The following is a 21,905-nucleotide window of genomic DNA, read 5'->3' as shown; positions in this document are numbered from 1 at the left end:
AGGGCTTTTTGTATGTTATCGGGTCAAGTGTGAAAATAGCCTCTAGTCTTGCGCCTCCAGCCCAGTAGGTGTCAGCAGCACAGCAAACAGACACAAGTAGGACTAGGAAGTTTCGTGCGGAGCTCTTTTTTACATTTACATCATGATGTCATCAGTCATGATACAGAATTAGATACAGATCTTTTTACAGTCTATGATACAGATACAGCATTATGTCAGCGTCCAACGCGGGTTTACTTTAGCACATGCTTATGAGTGTTTTGTTCTGTGACGAAGAGTGACGTATATTTTATAGTTTAGCTATTTACTTGGATTGTAGTTGGACAAGACTGATTTTTTGCGGGTATTAGGGGTAAACATTTCCTTCTTCGACAACATGGCCCTGACTGTCCGGATGCTGTCTCTGGTATCAAGGCTCGGTGTTCCATCAGCGTTAAATACATGGAGCTGTCGTTTTAAAAGCCGGGATGCTAGTGCTACAGTCTGGGCGGACCACCAGAGCCATACACACAGCAGGGCTTCGGACAGAAGACCAAGACGGCAACAAGAAATGTTTGAAGAAGACGCTGATATGGAAGATGTAGAAGATAAGCTGCAGGAAATAATTGAGTGAGTGATGATGTATTGATTGATTTTTTTTTTTTTTTTTTTAAGATTTTTTTTTTGCGGCTTACGGCTTTTTATTGATTTTTGAAGGGACAGACAGTAGGCTGACAGGAAACGGGAGAGAGATGGGGGATGACATGCAGTAAAGGCCGTGTCGGGCTCGGGAGTCGAACCCGCGGCACACTGCGACTGGATTACCAGTCCGGTGCCCAGACCGTTACGCCACGGCCTGGGCTATTGATTGATTTTTGATTGGATACTTTATTAACAGTTTACAATACATCATTATACATGGACAAGCAAGCACAGGGAAGTACAGTGTCAGTACAGTACAGTACAAACAAGTCTGCTAAAAGGATGAATCTAAGAAAGGCTTGTTTCCATTGGGGTCCTCATTAATTTTAATTATATATTATTATTATTTAATAACCACTCATCATTTTTGCACATCATCATCTACAGGTCTACCTGCAGACTGCACAGCCTTTGTGATCTTCTGGTAGATCCCGATCTACCTTTTGGGCACCCCTGATTTAGGCCCTATGCAATCAAGTTAAAAAAACGAAACAAAAAGGTTCAGGACAGACTTCAGACACGCCTCCTGCAGGAGACTTGGCTCTCTGATCGGAACACATTTGATGATTATTTATGTACATTATATATTTGATTAAATTACTATAATTCTTGTTCAGTATCTTGCTCATGATGTGACATGGTCTATTCTTTCAATTGTTTCAGTGAGGAGAGGAAGCGGCAGAAGACTGTGAAGTACCATAACATTATGAGACAAATGACTCCCTCTGGAGCCCCAGAGAGGAAGCTGAGCTGGGTTTCTATGGAACAAATAAGGTAAATAGTTAGGTAAAGTTAGCTTAAGTTGTGGCAAATCTGCAAAAAAAAAACTACAACATGACGTAACCATATCATCCGCTCCTACTCGGATCATATACCGAAATGAAATGGTGCCTAGGCTAGTCTACTATCACAGAAAAAAATTGCTCCAACCCAACTCCCTTGGGAAACTTTGTTGTGACAGAATTCCAAATTTCATTATACTTTAAGTAATGAATTGCATTTTTATAGCGCTTTTACAAGTGCTCAAAGTGCTTTACAATGGTTCATTCATTCATACATTGGGAGGTGAAGCGGCGAACAGTCGACGCCAGCGTCCTCACTTCACACATTCACACACCAATGGTGGCAAGCTCACACCGACCGACTCATTGGAGGCAATGTAAGGTTCAGTGTCTTGCCCAAGGACACTTCGACATGTGGACAGGAGGAGCTGGGATTCGAACCGCCGACCCACGGATCATTGGACGACCTGCTCTACCTCCTGAGCCACAGCCGCCCAAGCATGAGTTTTGCACGAAAATGGCACGAAAATACTCCTTGGGCTAAATTCGGCCATAGCCAAATGTGCTGACCTCAGCCCAAATGTGCTGATCACAATTTTGTGATGACGCCTATGTCATGTTTTTTGTGCAAAACTAATGCTTGCAATGGATTCAGAATCTTGAAAACCCCCTAGTTTGACATGTCACATGCTACTTAAAGTATAATGAAATTTGGATTTTTTTGCCTTATATTGGTTGATAATGGTACCCCAACTTTCAGCAACTTTCAGCAGCTGTCACAAAGTTTCCCAAGGGAGTTGGTTTGGAACAAATTTTTCTGTGATAGTAGACACCATTATGTAACTTGAGAAAGCCCGGAGGGGCGAAACGTTGTATTTATAGGTTGAAATAAAAAAGACGGGGAGCAGAATTATATCGTGTGCGGACATTCCACTTTTTCCTTCATTTAGACACATTTATGAACACATCTGTGAAGAAAGCTAGTGGTAAGCATTTTTTTTGCAGATTTGCCACAACTTAAACTAACTTTACCTAACTAAAAGAACCACTGTGACAGTAAACCAAGCTTCTATTCCACCCAGTGTCTCGCTTAAGAACTCAACATGTATTTGTTTGTATTAACCCATTTAGACCTGACACCAGATTCTACAAAATGTGTTCTAAATCATGACAGTTTTCTGAAAACCATTCAGTGGTTCTCAAACTATTTCATGTCAAGGACCCCAAAACTATATGTAATAGAGGTTATGCGCGTGACATCATCGTACCTGGAAGTTATGCGGGAACGCCCACTGAGTGGCAAAAAACTACTTTCTGGCCTTGACAGCCCATTTATCCAAACAGAAAAGTCCTGTCTGATTGCATTAAACAATGTTAAACTCGCCAACATTGCAGCTGTACGAAAAGCTTGAATTATCCTATTTCTATCTGCAAAGTTTTTGTTTCATAAAAATCCACCATAGAAACGTTATGAGCTACTTTCTGTCAAGAAATGCCCTGCATTTGATTATTTTTCTAAGTGTCAGAGTTTGGAAGTGCTTGTTTTCAATAACACAACATTTTGCTGCCTCCTGCATTATGTGACATTTAGAAGAACGGTTGAGTGATTTCCAACGAGCGCTTCCAAACTCTAACACTCCATGCTGCTCAATGTTTTTGTCTAGATGAGGGGGGCGTGTCCTGATGGAAAAATCATGCCTGTGCATACTCTATTGCCTGCTGACCCCCATCTGAAAATATGTTGTTCCAGGGACCCCCCAGAAGCAAAGATATGAGTTAAAAACGTTTGCTGTGAAAGAATATATATTCAAAGATTTGCGCCACATTTTCAATTTTTCAAAATTAGCAGATCTACAAGCTCGTAGTACCGCACCATGAGCTTGTAGATCTGCTATTTTCCAATATGTAAAGTATAACATAATGCTTAAAACACCAAAAGGGGTTCCTGAATGGGTTAATGCTCTTCATCCCTCAGATATCTCAAGCAAGAGCAACCAGAGGAGTGGACAGTGGAGCGTCTGGCTGAGGGCTTTTCTGTCACCCCTGATGTCATCCTGAGGGTTCTCAAAAGCAAGTTTAACCCTGTACCTGAAAGAAAAGCCAAGCAGGATTCAAAAGTGATGGCAAGACTCAGTCAGCAGGCCCTGCCTCCAGGGAGAGGACAAGGACAGGACAGACCACAGCTGCCTAGTCACAGCACGGCAGCTCTGCTGCCTGCAGAGAGTTCTGCAAGCGCGTTGGTAACTCTGACATCCAGACAAGGCGGCTTGGTAACTCTGACATCCAGACAAGGCTCAAGAGCTCTAGCTGCCAGCCCAGGTGGTCCTCCTGACTCCCTTGCCACGCTGCCCACTCACATCTCAGCGTCACTAACCGTTCCCAGCCAACCTGCCCCAGTGACGTCAAGCTCAAATGTGAAAGACATTGATGATGATGAAGAGGAGGGCTGGGATGGGGAGGTGTTTTTAGAGGAAGAAATTGAAGAACTTATGCTAACAGCAAAGCATTCTCCTGTGGTGCGAGTTGGAAATGAGTTCTTTGACAACGGCAATTTTCTGTATAGAATTTGAGAATGTCTGCATATACTGTACAATTACAGTTGGCTTTTTCACTGTTATTTTTGGTAATGTGTGTACAAATGAAAGAAAGTTGCACGCATTAATGCAGTTACATGTTTTATATAGTAACTTTCTCAAATAAATATTTAAACTCATTCACCATCAGGTGGTTTACTTATTGGGCTTCAATATTGTGAAACAAGGCAGTGTAATGGACATGAATTAGGTCCACTGTATTTTGGTTTTTGCTGTATTTCAATGTTTTAAGATGAGTAATACTCAGTTGAGATGCAGACCAGAGACCTCTACAAACTACTGTTGTCGAGCATTTTCGTTTTACACTTTTTTAAATGTCATACACACCACAAATCAAGAGACAAGTTCAGAAAGGGAACTTCCAGAACTACAGGAACAAGTTAATTTATTGGTCATGGTCACCCAAAGCAAATAGTTTCAAATATACAGAAGAAACGTTGCAGATACAAAGATGTGACATCGTATATTTACAGAACCATCACAACAACTTAATTTATACAGCATTTCAAACTGCAAGAAAAGTGTGTCATCACCACTTTACCAGCAAACCTTCATTAAATAACAGTTTTATAGGCATCCACTCAGTCAGTGGTTAGCAGCTACATATCCCTGTATACGCTCTTGCCAGTTAAGGTCAAGTTTACTCTCAATTCAGACTAAAACATACAAGTCAGATTCAGTCAGTCATTCTTATTTGAGACATGGAACATTGTGTAGAGAATTATTGGATTATAGCCATATTTTCTTTCTCAAGTTTTATGGATCAGATCAAATGAGTTGAATCAATGTGTGATCAAACATCCTGATCAATTATAACTGGAGTGTGTAGGAAATTAGACCTTCTATTTCTGAAAGATTTATCAACTTTGGCAACAATTTTAACTTGAGTGTTATTGACTTACTGGATGTAACAGTGGTTACACAATAGCCGACACACAATTATTGAATACCTATTTCCACACGAGGTGAGGGCACACATCATATTCTAGTACCAGGCACTTGTATAACCACATCCCAACTATATCACATTTACTGCACTCTGAACCTGCTCATCATAAATAAATATAACCTGAATGAAAACTAATGCATTGAACACAAGAAAAAAATAAGTTCAACAAATGTTGAAAGAAGCACATATGTTGGCGTTCATTTGATGCCATGGACAAAACATAATTGAAATCATTGGTCAATGCAATGAATCCAATTTAAAGTCCAGGAAGATAAAGTTTACAGTAGTTTGTTAAAAGACAACTTCACCCATTTTCCATCTTCATGTAATTGGTCCTCACTAATTAAGGCTCATAAGATGATACATTTTGTCTACATCGTCCGGCTGTGGACAGTTCAGAAACCTGTCTACCAGTGACATCATTGATTGGGAATGCAAGCTAATAGAAACAGCAGGATTTATATTCCTAGTGGAAAGTTGACATGCTAAAATGGAAGCCATTGTAAAAAAAAAAGAAAAGAATCACATCACTGGTAGGTGGGTTTCTGAAGAGTCCACAGACCTATGAGACAGACAGTAGAACTTATATGAAGATAGGTTGAAAATAGGTGAAGTCATCCTTTAAGCAAATGGCATACCCCAGTTAGAAACAAAATGTCCCTGTGGTTCTGGAGAAATAGTTAAACATACAACGATCTAGTATCAGGTTATATAGCCAGTCATGTTGGTTAGTTAATTCATGTCTGCCAATTTGCTAGCATCAGTCAATCATACTAGCCTGCAACAGTGCATTTACATAATCACTTTTTGTCTAGCTTCCATGTTCCTGCCTTATAGTTAAATTGGTGCATTGCAGTGTTTCATATATGAAAAAATAGCTGTCAATATATTTACTACCAAACTAGATATTTATTCAGTCATCTAATGATGCAATGTTTCAAACCAAAATGATTATTATTCACATTATGTAGATTAAGTTTGACATGTACTATATGCAACCAAACTCAAAAACAGTGACTTTTCATTAATTGAATTCAATATGTAGGAAACCTGCTATAAAAACAAATTTCTCCTACAAAGGACCTTGTGCTTTTGGCAGTCAATACTGCTGTCATTAGTTTTGAATAAAATGACATCATGAATGACACGTTAACCTCTCCCCTTCCATAGATTTAATTAGCATACAGACTATTTGGAGCTTCTACAGATATTGCCGCAATTAAAGTGTTACAGTGAATGTGCCCACACAACATATCTTAACATGTTATTGCTATCAAACTAAATGCAAATGGCAGTTGCCACTTGCATTTTATTACTTGTTACCACTATTTAAGTGAAGGTTAGGAAACGGATGAAATGAGTAGCTTCGGAGTTATGACCCAAGCCAGAGTGATCGACAGCAGCCATATGACCACATTACCAAAAATAAATTGCATCACTAATGGAAAAAGAAAATGTCTATGTACAAGCGTACGAGGATGAGGGAAGGACACACACATTTGATACAAGTAGATAATATTGCAAAGAACACTCCCACATCATGGGAGAGGCAGAACCCATAATGCAACATTGGAATGCGACTAAAATTAAGTGGCTTTAAAGCAGCACTCTCTTACTCTGGTTCTGTCATCAATCCAAATTCACTGCATCATTCCACTGTTCCCAAAAGAAACAACTTGGAAATTAGAAATTCAGCCGACAGGATCAATAATCAACGTGCAACACTACCAAGTCCCTTCAGTTTTCCTTAACTGTGACATTAGTCCAAGGGAAGCCTCTGTACATTCACTGGATACCTCATGTATGGCAGCAGTGACGTAGGCTCTTCGCACAGCAGTGGTGGCCAAAGGTCACACTAGAAGGTGAAGGAGGAAGTAACAGTGGCCAGCCGCCAAGTTTGACTGGAAACCTCCCACTCTATTGCAGCTTGACAGGTTGTGCCTGCTATTCAAGGAGGTCCTGTGTACAGAGAAAGAAACAACATAGGAATGAAGCCAAGGTCAGCCCCAAGAGGAAGATATCGTTCTTGTTAATCCCACCTCCAAAAAAATTACATCCATGTACGGTAGTTCTCTTTATGATGTGTTTATCTTCCTTCAGTTATGAACTTGGGGCTCCATCCATTTTTGTCACCGCTAAAGCCCTTATCCCTAAACGTCTTTGCCAGTTTTTACTATTTTGGTAAACATTTTTGAATAGTTAAAATGGCCAGTCTACAAGCTCACAACGTGTCAATGTAGATTGGCTAGTTGAACTATTCAAAAATGTTTTTCAAAATAGTAAAAAGAGGCAAAGAAGTTTATACATTCATTTTGCTGTTGGAATCCTAATGCTTATACTAGATGTAGTTGTAGATTGGCTATTTTTATGGTTACGAGAATCAGATTAATATCAGTACCTCATCAGAGTCGTCGTGGAACTCCCTCTTGCCGTTCTGGGTGTGGTTGGTCTCCAGTGGCTCGTCCACCCCTTCAATACCATTGGCTTCAACATGCTGCTGCAGCACAGAGTACCTGTGCACCAGGAACCTGTAGGACAGAGTCAAATGTTAAACGTTAACAATTCCCTTGATCACAAATAGCTTTTAATATGTGATCCTACGCTCCTAGCACACATTTTATTTAAAAAGACAATTAATGTTTATATATCTAAAGTCATGATTTTTTTAAATAGCCGAACTACAGGATGAATGCATTGCGATACAATGTGTACTTGTAGATAGGCTATTTCCGGTGCACGACACCAGTGCGCAAATAGGTATAAGGTATAAGCCAGGCTTAAGCAAAGAGCTCCCACTGACCTTCCACCACAGACGTATTTCTTGATGAAGAGAACCCCAGCTACCGTGCTGAGCAGCATAATGATGACCACTGTCACCACTATGGGAACAGATTTGGAGGATGACAGCTCCATCTGCACAACAAAACAATAAACAAAAGCAGAACATTGAACAAGGGAAAGTATCACTAATACACACACAACTTCTGACAAAATAAGGCATAAGCGTAATTTGAAGATCAGTTCTTGCGGCCATTCTGCACCATACTATCGTTCGATGGAGTATAAATTAAGCTTTACTCACCGTTGGCGTGTCCACCAGGTCACTGACACACTTCTTGCTGAGGTCTATCTCTTTTCGCAAAGGCTTCTTTCCCCCTTCACATTTATCTCCAGGGATTTTCCTATAGCTTTATACCAGAGGACATTGATCATTTAATGCTTATTGAAAATGTGTTTTTTGATAATCAGTTATTTTCATCTAGCTCATGCAATTAAGTAAGAATTAGGTCAGCGCAAGGAGGCACAAAACACACCTCATTGTGTGATGAATATGTTATATTGAATGAACAACAAGGTAAACATATCTTACCCACTAGTCTGCAGCTGCTCCTCCCTGCCATGCAAGCAGAACTCAAGAACCTGTCCTATCAGATCAGGCTGCTCCACACACTCAGAGCTGTTCTCCTTACGGTAGTAGCCAAAGTCACTGTGGAAGGGATGGGGGGGGGGGGGAGAAAATGACAGGTTAGTGTGGAAACGGGGGTTGATTGGATTGTAAATGGTAAATGGTGCATTGATATAGCGCCTTTATCCAAGGCGCTTTACAGAGATTGTGCATTACATTCACCCATTCACACACACGCATTCATACACCAATGGCAGCGGAAACCATGCAAGGCACCAACTAGCACATCGGGAGCAATTAGGGGTTCAGTGTCTTGCTCAAGGACACTTCGACAGTAACTCTGGGGGAGCCCGGGTTCGAACTGGCAACCTTACGGTTACCATCCAGGCACTCTACCCCTGAGCCACCGCCGCCCGTGTGACCACATCATTTACAATGTATCGACACCACATATCTGGAATAAACTACCAGAAAACTGCAGGTCTGATACAACTCATTTATTTTAAATCACAGCTAAAAACCTTTCTGTTGCCGCTGCCTTTTATTGCAACCTATTATTCTGCACTGTAATTTCACTTAAGGTCCTTGAAACCTTACCATAGGAAGTCATCCAGGGTGCACTCGCAGGGGGTGGGCGTTGTAAGGACCTGGTAACCTCTTCCGTTCAAGCAAACAGAGGCCTTCCTCAAACGCCGGAACTTCTCTTTGTAGCCCAGCATGCAGCCATCTGTGGGGTCACTGATGTCATCGGAGTGCGCTAACCAATTCACGTAGTCATCGTCGATACCTGGTGAAATAATTATACAGGGCTTTTTCATTAGTGGAATTGAAAAGCAACATTTCATTTTTTTTTTCAAAAAGAAAAAGAAAATAAATCTTCATGATTGATTTAGTGAATATTTCTTATAATGGATTAAATCGATTACCGGTAGTTCGATTAACCCATTAAAACCAGGAAAACCTGTGTTATTTTAGATTTTTGCGTTGGCTATTCAAAAATAACAGATATACAAGCTCACTTCGTGCCACTGCGAGCTTGTACATCCGCCATTTTGTTTTTTACATTTTAGAAAAATCTTGAAAGTGTAAGAACTACTGATTTAGAAGGCATTTGTAGAATCAGGTCTTAATGGGTCAAATGTGTCACCCGTACAAGTCCGACCATGCTACTCACAGTCTCTAGTGAGGATCTCTCTGAAGTCAATGGTGACTGAGACCCAGTACTGGCTGATGAGTGAATCTCGGTAGCCCCAGATACTGACGTTCATTGAACGAGCGCCCGGCTCTGATGCAAGTCCTGTGAAGTGGATGGGATCGTTGGTGAAGTTGTATACACCCCAGCACTGGCCTTCATCAGTGGAAAACCTAACAGAAGAGCAAAGGATAATCGTGTTTACAAAATATTTTGCACATCCATTTTAGCACGGGTGGACAAAACAACAAAAAAAAGAGTAAATGTGCAACATCTAGTGATGTACAGTAGACATTAGCAGGGGCAGTAACATTCCCATGGTAACGCAAGCCCTACCAATTAAGAGACATTGCTGCAACATTTATCCATGACATCACAAATAAAACTAGATTGATTATCGGATACCAAGCATATAGCATCGCTTTGCAAGCACGTGGCAAAGTCTATATTCGATTGTTATGATAGCTCATAATAAAAGTTCTATATGCATAAAAATGTTTAGTTCTATTAGAGATGCTAGGGTGAAAGTATACAAGTATTTATACATTGTATTTAACTATTTATACAACATTTTCATTAAAAGTGAAACAAGTAAAAAAAGACAAACACGTAAGCGAATAAATAAAAAGACAAGAAACGAAGTCCAAGTTGCAACACAAAAGCAGTGGTTAGCGGCGATTAGCATCATTGATCCGGCCCAGGCCTCTACATTCCTTTTAACGGTGACTCACTTGATCTGGTGGATGGGTTGGGTGGTGCTGTGCTCCACAGCCACTATCAGGCCTCCAGAGTCCAGGATGGCATAGTGATGAGGGCCCTCGAGGGCCTTTAGCCAGGAGTAACCACCATCGTCAGATACGTAGACATCAGCTTTCATCACAGAGATGGCATCGCCAACACTTCCTGAAGATGCATAAGGTCAGAGAGGATAAGCGACCTCTACACCACATCATGTCATACTTTTGCCTAAACATTTCAAGGTGGCTGTTAAATTCGTGGAGTTTCCGGTAGGAGACTCAAATGGCTCTATTTTCGTCCATGCTAAATAAAACCCCTGTACTGATCCCTAAACTACTTTTTTTTTTACTATTTTGAAAAACATTTTTGAATAGTTAAAATAGCCAATCTACAAGCTCACGTGTCGATGTAGATCAGCTAGTCGAACTATTCAAAATAAGATTATTTTCAAAATAGTAAATAAAGGCAAAGTAGTTTAGGGATAAGGGGTTTAGCATGGACGAAAATAGAGCCCAGAGTCTCCATAGAGTCTCTGCCAGTCATCAAATGTGTAATTGATAGAAAGAACTACCTAAACTACTCCTTTAAAGGTTTTATGACATTCATTTTCATTTATTTTTCTTTTTTCTTTTAGGTTTTATGACCTCAATTACACCCAAAAAACCTGAACTTTGAAGTTTTCTTTGGGGTTTTTTGGGCCTTTTGAGCTACAATGAAAACAGGCAACACAGTGAAACAGTGACATCTGCTGGCAAATCCCATTGACATATATGGGATTTGCAGTAAGTGATGTCACTTACTGCCGGCAAATCAGAGCACCTGTTTTAGCCAGAAAACCCCAGATCACAGAAAATCTACTGAATGTTAAAAGTTCATGTTTTTTGGGTGCATTGAGATTAGAAAACCTAAAAAAAAACAAGAACAATTCCAAAACCTTTTTTTTAATGTCACAATCCCTTTAAGCCCTAAAATAGCCAATCTACTGTGAGATGGATCTTTTCTTCCCACCTCTCTAATGACATGCCCAAAATAGGCTGAAAGTGGTTAAAGTACTGTACTTGAATTCTGCTGCCTGCAGCTAATATGTTTGTTTCATCATAATGGTTCCAGGAGGCTTTTTTCCCTTTCTTTTTACTGAAGGTACGCATGTATCATTCTTCTTCACTGAATTAAAAGTCGATTTAAATTCGGTTTTGCTTCGTATTGAAAAATTGTGACACCCTTAATCTTCTTTTACATTAGTACTGTCGCATAAAAACAAAAATATTTGCGTAGGCTGTAACTGAGCAGCGGATGCAGATGGCGGTCTGGTCTGTGGGGACATTACCGTGAGCTATAATGAGGCCTACAGCGTTGGGCTCAGACAGGGGGAGCATGGGGACGTTCAGTCTCACAGCAGTACTGTAGGCAGCATGTATGTGGAGACTGCACTGTAGAGACACAGACAACCAACACGTTTGAAACTCCACTGGCAGTCATATTTAGTCTGTATTTATTGCAAATAACTACAAATTTAAAACACATTGACAATATATATACATCGATTGTACCACTATTCATACATTGCAATAATCTAATCTAATTCAAATAGAGTCTTTTGAGTTCAAGTTTCTAAAGTATCTATCAGGTAACTATCAGGTTTCTGTCCAGGCACCAGGCACACCTAGTACCAGTATTTACCTTGTCTGGGTCTCTTGCCGTCGCATCACACTTGCTGTTGGCAGGTTGTCGCAGTGGCACCCACTCCCCGCCCTGGTCAAAGGACACCACAGACTGCACTGAGCCATCTGGAACAACAAGACAATGACTTAATCAGCAGCCAGCTCGTCATCTCACACAAAACAGCTAATGAAATATTTACTTATGGGGCAGTTCAAAAATGAGAAGTCTGACACACAAGAAAGGCACATGTGCCTGTGTGTATACGAGGTGCATGTGTGTGTGTGTGTGTGTGTGTATGGTTGCACATTATTTTTCCTTTCCTTGTTAATTCCCCCCAAATACCTTTGAGTGTGGTCGAATATGCTTGAGTGCTAGCATGCATTCTCGTGTGTGTGTGCCATTTGATACGGTAAGGTTGAACGAAGCATGCGTGTGCAGGACAGTGACAGTTTCACCGGTGTCATTCGCCAAAGAGAGTGACGCCGTAGTGTCATAGCTACCTTCTGCTAGCACACTAGTGATGAAGACTCCCCGGAGAGAGGTGACATTAGTGAAGTCAGTGTCGCCTCCAGTGGTGGTGTAGAGGTGGCGCTCCAGGGATTCGGAGTACACAGTGCCGCGGTCGTCTGATACATAAATGGTGCCAAATCCTGTATCTGCAGGCATAAATAAATACTTTCAGCAAAGAAACAAATGTATTTCTATAACACATGTAATGGACGGGCTCTACACTGCTTAGTATGTTCAACAGCACACCAAAACAATAGAATTAATTGACAATTAACCATATAGTTTCCTAGCTGACGGAAAGTTTTGAATAGTCTGATTTAAGGACTAAGGCAGATTCTAAAAATGCCTTCTAAATACTGACCTAAGTTTTCTGAAAGATTTCAAATACCTAATTCTAAAATGTCAAAAATGTTATGTTGCTACAGTATATACTAGTATACTATAGCAACAAGAATCCCAAAAGGGGTAAAACACAAAATAGGTTTCCCGTCCTTTAATGGGTTAATTCTTGGGATTAATTATTTTGAATATATCAGCAGGTCTGTGTTAATAATGATCAATCTAAATCCTCTCGATGGCCTTTTTTGTTTGTTTGTTTTGTTCGTAAATTGCGACACCAAGGTTTTAAGTGGTTCACTGACCTCCAGGTTCATCTACATGCATGAAAACCATATCATCGTTGGCTGCTAGAATGGAGTAGAACTGTTCATGTCCAACAGGGGGCAGCTGGGCCATGTTCCACGTCTCACCCTGATCCACTGACACATGGATCATCCTCAGAGTAAACTACACAGACACATGACAGGAAGGAGATGCTTTTTAAACAAGAATAAAGAACACCTTCAAAGCAACTTCCGCACCCATAAGAATGTCTACAGAGCATTGGAATGGAGCTCAGTGTAAAAATAGAACACGCAAACCTATGCAAATACCTGAACACAGCCTGACAAGCAAGAGGTCAGGCTGTCAGAGAGCCACAATTGTAACAATTGTACTAAACCTGCTCTAATCTAGAATGACACACTTAACCAATTTCACGTTCTCTTGAAACGTTTTCAAAAAAAGTTAATCTACAAGCTCACAACATGGTGTGATGTGACACATGAGCATTTGGCTACTTTTTGTCTTGAATTAAGTAGTGCGTTCATTTACAGAAAAAGCTATATTTAGATACACGGTTTGTGTATTTCTGTATTGATGTGAGCTCATACCAACCTTGCCTGTCATTACAGAGGCGAAGATGAAACGTCCACCAAGCCCAAAGGAGAAGAGCTTAGTGGCCACGGTCTTGATAGTTTTCCCATAGTCTGTTGTCCTAAGCAATTCCAGCATACCTCGGTCAGCTGAAACATAAGGAATCATTATAACAGAGGTCTTATTGTGCAGATGGAAATACAGTATTCCAAATTACATGGTGTTTGGTAATGTCAATATTTGGGGAAATGGGGAAATTGCAAATTAGCATTTTATTATTGAATCTCAGTACTTCAAACAGTTAAAAAATAATAATACTATCCTTAAATTTAGATGTGTTGTATTTGGAAGTGAATAATGTTTGTGGCATTGGTAGTTGGTAAAGAATAAAACATGGAAAACATGACGAAGATTTGACTGACAACGTTTAAAAAAAGAGATCGGTTTTCATGGGGCTTAATGATGTTTTGAAATGTCATTTTGCTTCACAGTTTGAGGTACTAGACACTCACAGCAAGATCCGTTGTTGATTGTGCTGAAGAAGATGGTGTTTTTCATCCCCCTACAAACAGAGGAAACAGGTATGTCAGATAAGCACTCTCCCCCACATATCGGCTCAGAGTCAAGGCTATATAAACAGAAGACATGCGGTTAATGAGTAAGTCAAGTTAACCTACTGAGGAACCTTTGATGAAAATATTTACGACTTAAGCCTTATATATACACTCTGTTGAAAGTAGCAGATCTACAAGCTCAATTAGCTCATCATGGTGCAAGAAAGCTTGTAGATGTGTGATTTTGAACATGGTTAATGTGGTTAATATTTCACTTTTGCCATCATATTAAGAAACTCTCCATTTTCCAGTAGTCTTGGCTGTATTAAGAATGTGAGATCATGCATGATAGACAACGAAAATGGCTCTCGTTTTCTTCATGGTGTCCAGTCAAATGTTACATAGACACTGGATGAGCAAGTATAAACAAATCTCACTCGACTGGCACTTCCAACAGCCTTGTGCCTGATTTATACTTGGTTGCGCATCATCTAAAAGCTCACGCGTTGCTTCTGCAGTGCGCTGTGAGCTACTGTCAGTGCACGACAATGGTGGCACACAACATAAACAAGAATATATCAGGACTGACTAGTGTCGTCGTGTAAAAAAAAGAAAAAACATATCACCGTAGCTTGTTATATTTCATTGATTGTGTGGCGTCACATCACATGCTATTGCTTATCAAATAAAACCTTGCCCTTCCTAAATATGTACTTTGCGCCAAGTGTTTTGACTTCAGAAAACTCCTGCCCCAGTTGAGAATGACCCATTTTGCCATGGACTGTTCATATCAAGGTTAGGCCTCATGAGAGAATACTGAAGGCTGTGTCATAGACAAGACGGAACAGTGTGTACAGCTCTCTCAAGCTCAGCACTCTTGGCATTACAGACTTAAAAAACAAAAGTCAACAAACATATTCCAAGGATACCAAATGACACCCAATGATGCATACGAGGAAGAACCAGGAGGAAAATAGTACTGTTGGTGCTGGCTACAGCTTGGAAACAATAACCAACCTTGTTACAATCCTGTCTAGGGAAGGATGATACGCTGGAGTTTTGCCTATTTTACAAATATGTAGCAATAAAACAAGCTTACATATGTTACGCCTAGTTCACAGCACACTAACAACAACAGCAGTGCTTTTTCACTGAATGACTGTGCTCAAAATGAAACGGAAACATCCTCGTTACCATCACTTTTTGCTGAATCCACCCCCTTTCACAGTGAATTCTCTACTTGCCAAAGACCCTTTAGCTGAGAGAGATGCTAGGACCCCCACTACACCCATGGAGAACCAGTCAAGCATGTCTATTTCAAAACATGAGCACATAAACACATTTCTTGCCTTGATCAACAATCTCTCAAAAGGAGAAATGAGCATATCTTCCCCATAGCCATGACTGTAATGGGAGAAGTGGTTAAACTGATATGAAACACTTCCTGAAATCTTGCCACACAGATAAGAACTGGGTTCTACTTCTACATTTTATGACCGTTATTTCTCTGAGCGGTAAAAATGATAATAATAATAAACTTCATTTATATAAATATTATAATCATCACAACAACACTATCAGGTTATAAAGGTGTCAGGTTCTGGTCCAATTATTATTACAAAAACATATTTAACCCTGCACACTGACTACATAAACACACCATGTTTAGCTTCTTCTTACTCGAGTACTGGGCATTGATACAGTCAATTAGTGTGTGTAAAGATATCATGCAAATAGTATTCATCTTTTGCCGTCTCTTACCATTTGACCAGGCACACCATGTCATGGATCTTTCTCCAGGTTCCACCAAAGCACTCGGACAGCCACAGTTCATTCTGAGGGCATAAAATAAAAGGTCTGATACAAAGTAAACATGCAATTGTTTGCCACAATGCCATATAATAATAATGCAACTATAGTTGCATTATATTATATATATATACATACCGGTATGTATATATATATATATATATATATTTTTTTTTTTATGCATCATTATGCAATAATGCATGATGCTATGATACATAACAACTCAACTGCCTCAGCAACTATTAGGAATGTTTACATTACTAAAGTTGTTTAGGAATAAAGAATGCTCCTTCCAGAGCTCCAGAGAACTAAATCATGGTGCATGACAGCACCCACTCATGACATGATGATGTCAGTCTTGCCCAAAAATGGAGGGACGGTAGATCTGAGATACAGTAATGAATTCACAAAATGTGAAAAATATTCACACACACACACACACACACACACACACACACACACACACACACACACACACGTGACTCAAGGGTAGAGTGGCCGGATGGTAACCGCAAGGTTACCAGTTCGAACTCGGGCTCCCCCAGAGTTAGTATCGAAGTGTCCTTGAGCAAGACACTGAACCCCTAATTGCTCCTGATGTGCTGGTTGGTGCCTTGCATGATTGCCCCCGCCATCGGTGTATGAATGTGTGTGTGAATGTGTGAATGTAATGCACAATCTATGTAAAGTACCTTGGATAAAGGCGCTATATAAATTTACCACATGCGCACACACAATTTTTTATTTACTTCCATGGCATCTAAGCCACAGTAAGAAAGGAAGAGAACATTCCCATCTCCATCTACACCGGCGTAGCAGTGGAGAGAATCAGTTCCACGGCATCCTCAAAAACCTTGAGAGTCCATGGAGTGTCCCAAGGAGCTGCATCAATGTATGCTATCGGGAAGGGAACTGCACTGCCCTCAATGGTAGAGCGCTACTGAGGGTGGTGTTGACGAGCCTTGTGTTAACATTCACCTAGTCCTAATGTACGGTACGAGCCCCATTTCCAAATGTCACCAGTTACATGCACGTCATTACTGATTGGATAGTGCTCAACACAGTAGGAAGAAAAGTGACTTGAATTTTACATTGAATGCTCTGGTCCCGCCCCCCCGACAGATCAATCAGAATCCTTGGCTCCCAGGCACCCCTTTCACAGAGTCACTCTGGACTCAAAAACAAAACAAAACCACTGAGCGGAGCGACTGGATTCCAGGCTACCTATAAGGGTCCACTTGGTTCCATTTTTACATTCTCAAGAGTTACAGACCTATAAGTGTCCATTTGGTTCCCAACTATCAAATGTTTAGCTGAGGACCCCCTGGAACCCCCTCAAGGACCTCTGGTGGTCCCCAAACCCCAGGTTGAGAACCAGTGACTTACAGCATTGCTGATGACCATCAGGACATTGGCATCACTTGGGTTGTATACGATCTGCATCCGAGGGATGAAGGGCAAGTCATGGTGGTTGAAACTCATCCCAAAGTCCTCCGAAACGAAGATCCGAGATGCAAGGCTTCCAGACATTTCACCTGTGAGGATCACCTTGGAGACAAAATAGAAAATTCACGCTAATGAATGATTTCCATAACTGCGACAGCAGATATCATAGTACGGTATACTGATTCACTACATTGATTTTTGTGCCCTATGTCTAGTAAAATAGAAGGAAACAACACTGAACTGTTTAAGTCTAGCTTGATGTTGCATCCTTGTCATCTAGCTTTATAATTAAGGGACTGGTCAGACACGAGACACCAGGTGAGTGCAATAACTATATGGTAAGAGAGAAAACCAGTGGTAGCTGTCACTGGGGAATGACATGACACCACTGGTCTAAAATAGATAATTGATTCTCAATCTTTTTCAATTCAAGGACTCCCAGTTTGAAATGCATTAGGCCACGACCCTGATTTGATACAATTTATAATCTTACCCAAAAGAGAAAATGTAAAATAGCAGATCTGGTTCAAGCTCACAATGCGTCACTTCGCGCCACGTTATGAGCTTGTAGATCGGCTATCTTCACTACATTTGTTTTCTAATTTAAGTTTTGAAATAATAATAATAATCATCAAATCATGACTCACTTTCCCAGAGTTCTCTGGACCGATAGCAATGCCATATTCTGTTCTGATGAAGGTGTTGTTGATCAGGTTGGTCACATCCACAAATGTCTTCCCATAATCCCCACTGGAAGATGAGATGTCACAGTCCAACTTAGATACAAATCAGATATAGTTCTTTCTAATAGATGTGATGATAATAAATAAGTGTTAAATAATTATATCGGCTAGTATAATGTATAATGTGGGGAGACATACCTTCGATAGAGTTTGGACTGGCCAAATTTTAACATGAAAAAGGGCACCTGAAAAGTTGTCAAAGCCAGGATCACCTGACAAGAAAGAGAAAGGGTTCAACATCAGAAAACTATGTACAAGACCTCAATGAAGCATACACATCCCATCACTTATAAGGGGTGGCTCTCTGCTCCCTGCATTCAGTGTGACATTGACACTTCATCACTTTTATGATAGATCTGCTAAGTAATCCTACTGTATATCTAATTACACTCCCATCAGTAGCGAGGCAATGCAGTAAATATTTGTTTAGTGCAAACTACTCACCCCTGAGCCATCGCCCACCCAGGCCAGCGATACTGATCCACTCAGGTCATTGAAGGAATACTAAAGAAACAAACAGTGGAAAAACATTTAAATTTCCGGTTTGTCAATATTATAAACATTATGTGGTAGTAATTCATGTTACAAAAGTAATAATAATAATATAATTGGATAATGGCATGCAAGTTTGAAAATGTCCAAAATGCTTAAAAAGACAGGAGCCTAAATAATTTTGTTGTAGCCCTGCAGTCAATGGACAAAAAATGGGAAGGAAAGAGTTCCATTGTGCATCATGTATCCACACATGCATGGTAAACCTAATCATTGTAGACAGTATGTTTGCTTTTGTCTGTTATGTTGTTGTGTGTTTTAAGTGCAAAGTGATCTACCACTTAGTATCAGACAGAATAGAAATTCACTTTAATGTGCAGCACTAAAGCTTAATTTATACTCCATCGCACATTTTCAAGCTATGGACTCTGGAGTGAGGTATAATTAGGCTTTAGGCTAGACTCAGACAATGTCAATGGCAATCCAGACAAAACAAAACGGATACTAATAAATAGAACAACACTCTGACAGGAGCTTGGAGTGCATCAAGACAATTAGGCAGTCCGGGCTATTACCATAGAAATCGATAAAACTATTATGAGGCAACTATTATGTGCCTACAGGTTATTGATCAGAAGCACTTTTGTGTCCACAGACCTACACTTAAATCCTTTATCCCAGGCATCAAGTGGCTCTTGACTACTTTCACTATGGGTATATATGTTGACTGTATGGGAGCAGACCATGTGTGAGTGTGGGCAAAACATTGGGAGCTTGTACTAAAATAGAATTTCAACCACTCTTTTACACCTGTAAACTGGTGATGTAACTTGACAATAAACCTTGAGTGATGATGCCATTAATTTATAGAAAAATGATAAATTAACACTGAGGATTGAATGTGGAAAAATAAGGCGTATTAGTATTGTGGCTTCCGCTTTAAGCCCAAACAGCAGCAATGATTTGCCATGCAGCTCCTTGCAACATGCAACTACTTGGAAGTACAACTTGCAACAGTTCTGTTAACCTTGCAAGGTTAACAGAATTAGTTGCATTGGTGTGGTTGACCTTAAAACAGTTTTGTTGCAAGGACTTACATTGCGAATCATTGGTGTGGTTTGGGCTTTCGACTGCAGCCGGCAATTGTTCTATGCAAGCTTGCATGGCGAATTATAGTAGGCAAATGAGCAATGCAAAACCCAGGATGATCTGCATGCATCTTGCATTTAATTTTGCTGTGGGGAAAGCAGTAGCCTGCCCTACAGTATGTTTAACTGGGTTTATTGCTTGCTTTTTCATCTGCAATTTTACATGAAATACTTTTTTTAGACAGCTTCTTACTAAAACACAACATGAACGAATGCTAATTAGTAATGACTTGGCATTTTGTTTGTCATCTGGTTCTACATGAATGCAGTAGCCAAGTGAACATCAGTCTGCTTTATCCTGTGCCAACACACAAATCCTTAGCACATCTGGCGGTACCACACTCTCCACTCAAGGATTTTTACGTATCTCAACACAAAGACCCCCAGTCACTGTTTTTAACACAGACAGCTTACAAATTGTTACAAAGATTTAACTACTGTGCTGCCAGTCACAAGGTTTCACCATAGGCCTGCCTGCTAGGGGAAGAAAAAAGGTCCACATTGATTCAGAATCATGGAGACAGAAAAAGCTGGATTCCACAACACAGAATATCACTGCATCCTTTCCATTCAACAAAATATAGGTCATAGCCTTGACTGGGGCATTCCGTGGGTAGTTAAACCTAGAAGCCCTTGGACTCTTAGTAGAACTTAACCTTATATGCAATTCATTAAAGGGCTGGGATATCAGACTTAACCTGGTGTAGCAATGTAAACAGGCCATTAGGTTCAATCTTTTTAGCATTGCATTTGTATTAAACTGATCACTTCTGAGCCGTTATTTAGTTTGAACTCTAACACCCACTATGGGAATCTAGACTTAACAAATCTATCCAGGCCAGGGAAAAGGAGCCTATCAAGCTTCTAAATAGCCTATATGAATAGCTGATTTAATAGGCCTATATACGTGTAAACCTGATCACCACCTGCGCACCGCCTTTCCAGTATAAGATATCATAATTACCTGTGGGGAAGCCAGGTAACAAGACCGGTAATATTAACTTACGCTGTGGGTGTTGTTAGCCAACTTGGTTTCATATCCTTGAAGGGCTTCACAGGTGTCCTCTTCGGCGCTCCTTTTGTTTACCGTATGCTTCGCTGGGACCAGCCATTCTGGGAGAGATCTCTTTGCGATCTTCACTTGTCGGTTTCCCTGTCTTTTATAATTCTTAGCGAAAAATGTAGGTGATTGCTGGTGCAGAGATTCCAAACAAACGGTTAGACTGAAAAATGAAAACAGAATGCAGTGCACTAGGCGTCCCATTCTCATCCTGAACCACTGGGAGGAAAACAATAATAACCGGTTGTATGTTTATGCTAATCTTTCCCAGTTGCGAGCGGTCGGTGTAGCTTTGCCGCCGATGACATCAACAAAACACAGTCGTCCTGACAGCGAGGCAAGCTTTGTATTCAGGGCTCATAGACGGTGTGCTCTACGCGCCTTCTCGTCCAAGTTCAACGGAGAAAAAAAGCATCGCAATTGTAGGAAGCATCTATAAATGTGATAACACGTACATCCCCATTAATTCGCGGTGCAGTTGCAGTCGCTTTAGTCCAAGAGATACAACTGTAGTGTAACGATAGCCGAAACTGTGTGTGGTTACATACACCGCCCGGCCCACCACAGAAAGATTACACTCACACTGAGATTGGTCAACCCGTTTGACCTGCCCACACAGACCGTTCTGATTGGCTTCAACCTGAGCGCATGAAATGGAGCGACTCACTCAGCTGTCAAAACCTTTTTAAGGTAGGTTGTGCGGAAGAATAAATAGTTCAAGACAAGTCCACTCAGTTAATGGTGTGGTGATTGTAGTGTGTGTGTGAGCCACAATTAAGGCCTACAACCTGTGAAGCTAATCAATAATAATGTGTAATGCGTAGTGATCCTCTAACTAACCAAAGTTTCACTTGAAAATGGTTTCAGCTCAAAAACAATAAAGAACCAATTAGAAATTTTGAAATAGTCTATAGGCCTATGGCTATTTGAATTGATTGATTGATT

General features: G+C 40.4%; 2 protein-coding genes across 2 annotated transcripts; one reads left to right on the top strand and one right to left on the bottom strand.

The window, feature by feature from the left end:
* Window positions 1-201: 201 nt before the first annotated feature.
* On the top strand, window positions 202-4,096 carry ngrn (neugrin, neurite outgrowth associated). The gene is made up of 3 exons (XM_083769135.1): window positions 202-609; window positions 1,345-1,455; window positions 3,439-4,096. Exons 1-3 carry the CDS (start codon window positions 377-379, stop codon window positions 4,031-4,033), a joined length of 939 nt encoding a protein of 312 aa, XP_083625261.1. The 5' UTR covers window positions 202-376; the 3' UTR covers window positions 4,034-4,096.
* Window positions 4,097-4,425: 329 nt separating this feature from the next.
* sort1b (sortilin 1b) lies at window positions 4,426-21,519 on the bottom strand. Its single transcript, XM_083770044.1, has 20 exons — window positions 20,907-21,519; window positions 18,705-18,764; window positions 18,399-18,472; window positions 18,165-18,267; window positions 17,458-17,619; window positions 16,024-16,097; window positions 14,221-14,270; window positions 13,730-13,857; window positions 13,156-13,300; window positions 12,505-12,660; window positions 12,023-12,129; window positions 11,670-11,772; window positions 10,336-10,507; window positions 9,587-9,777; window positions 9,010-9,199; window positions 8,377-8,493; window positions 8,089-8,194; window positions 7,807-7,919; window positions 7,405-7,534; window positions 4,426-6,965 (listed from the first exon to the last, which is right to left on the bottom strand). The coding sequence occupies exons 1-20, from the start codon at window positions 21,168-21,170 to the stop codon at window positions 6,951-6,953; spliced, it is 2,460 nt and encodes an 819-aa protein (XP_083626170.1). The 5' UTR covers window positions 21,171-21,519; the 3' UTR covers window positions 4,426-6,950.
* Window positions 21,520-21,905: the final 386 nt, after the last annotated feature.

The sequence above is a fragment of the Protomyctophum parallelum genome (genome assembly GCF_964188405.1).
Source record: "Protomyctophum parallelum genome assembly, chromosome: 7".
Taxonomy (NCBI): Eukaryota; Metazoa; Chordata; class Actinopteri; order Myctophiformes; family Myctophidae; genus Protomyctophum; species Protomyctophum parallelum.
The sequence above is the reverse complement of the archived record's forward strand: the minus strand, read 5'-3'. Positions and strand labels throughout refer to the sequence as shown.

Excerpts from the sequence above, each read along its gene's own strand:
- ngrn (XM_083769135.1), top strand. The coding sequence starts at position 377 with ATGGCCCTGACTGTCCGGATGCTGTCTCTGGTATCAAGGCTCGGTGTT. Across the intron at positions 610-1,344 it reads AAGCTGCAGGAAATAATTGA|TGAGGAGAGGAAGCGGCAGA; the intron begins GTGAGTGATGAT and ends CAATTGTTTCAG. Across the intron at positions 1,456-3,438 it reads GTTTCTATGGAACAAATAAG|ATATCTCAAGCAAGAGCAAC; the intron begins GTAAATAGTTAG and ends TTCATCCCTCAG.
- sort1b (XM_083770044.1), bottom strand. The coding sequence starts at position 21,170 with ATGAGAATGGGACGCCTAGTGCACTGCATTCTGTTTTCATTTTTCAGT. Across the intron at positions 9,200-9,586 it reads AGAGATCCTCACTAGAGACT|GTATCGACGATGACTACGTG; the intron begins GTGAGTAGCATG and ends TTATTTCACCAG. Across the intron at positions 7,535-7,806 it reads AAATACGTCTGTGGTGGAAG|GTTCCTGGTGCACAGGTACT; the intron begins GTCAGTGGGAGC and ends TCTGTCCTACAG.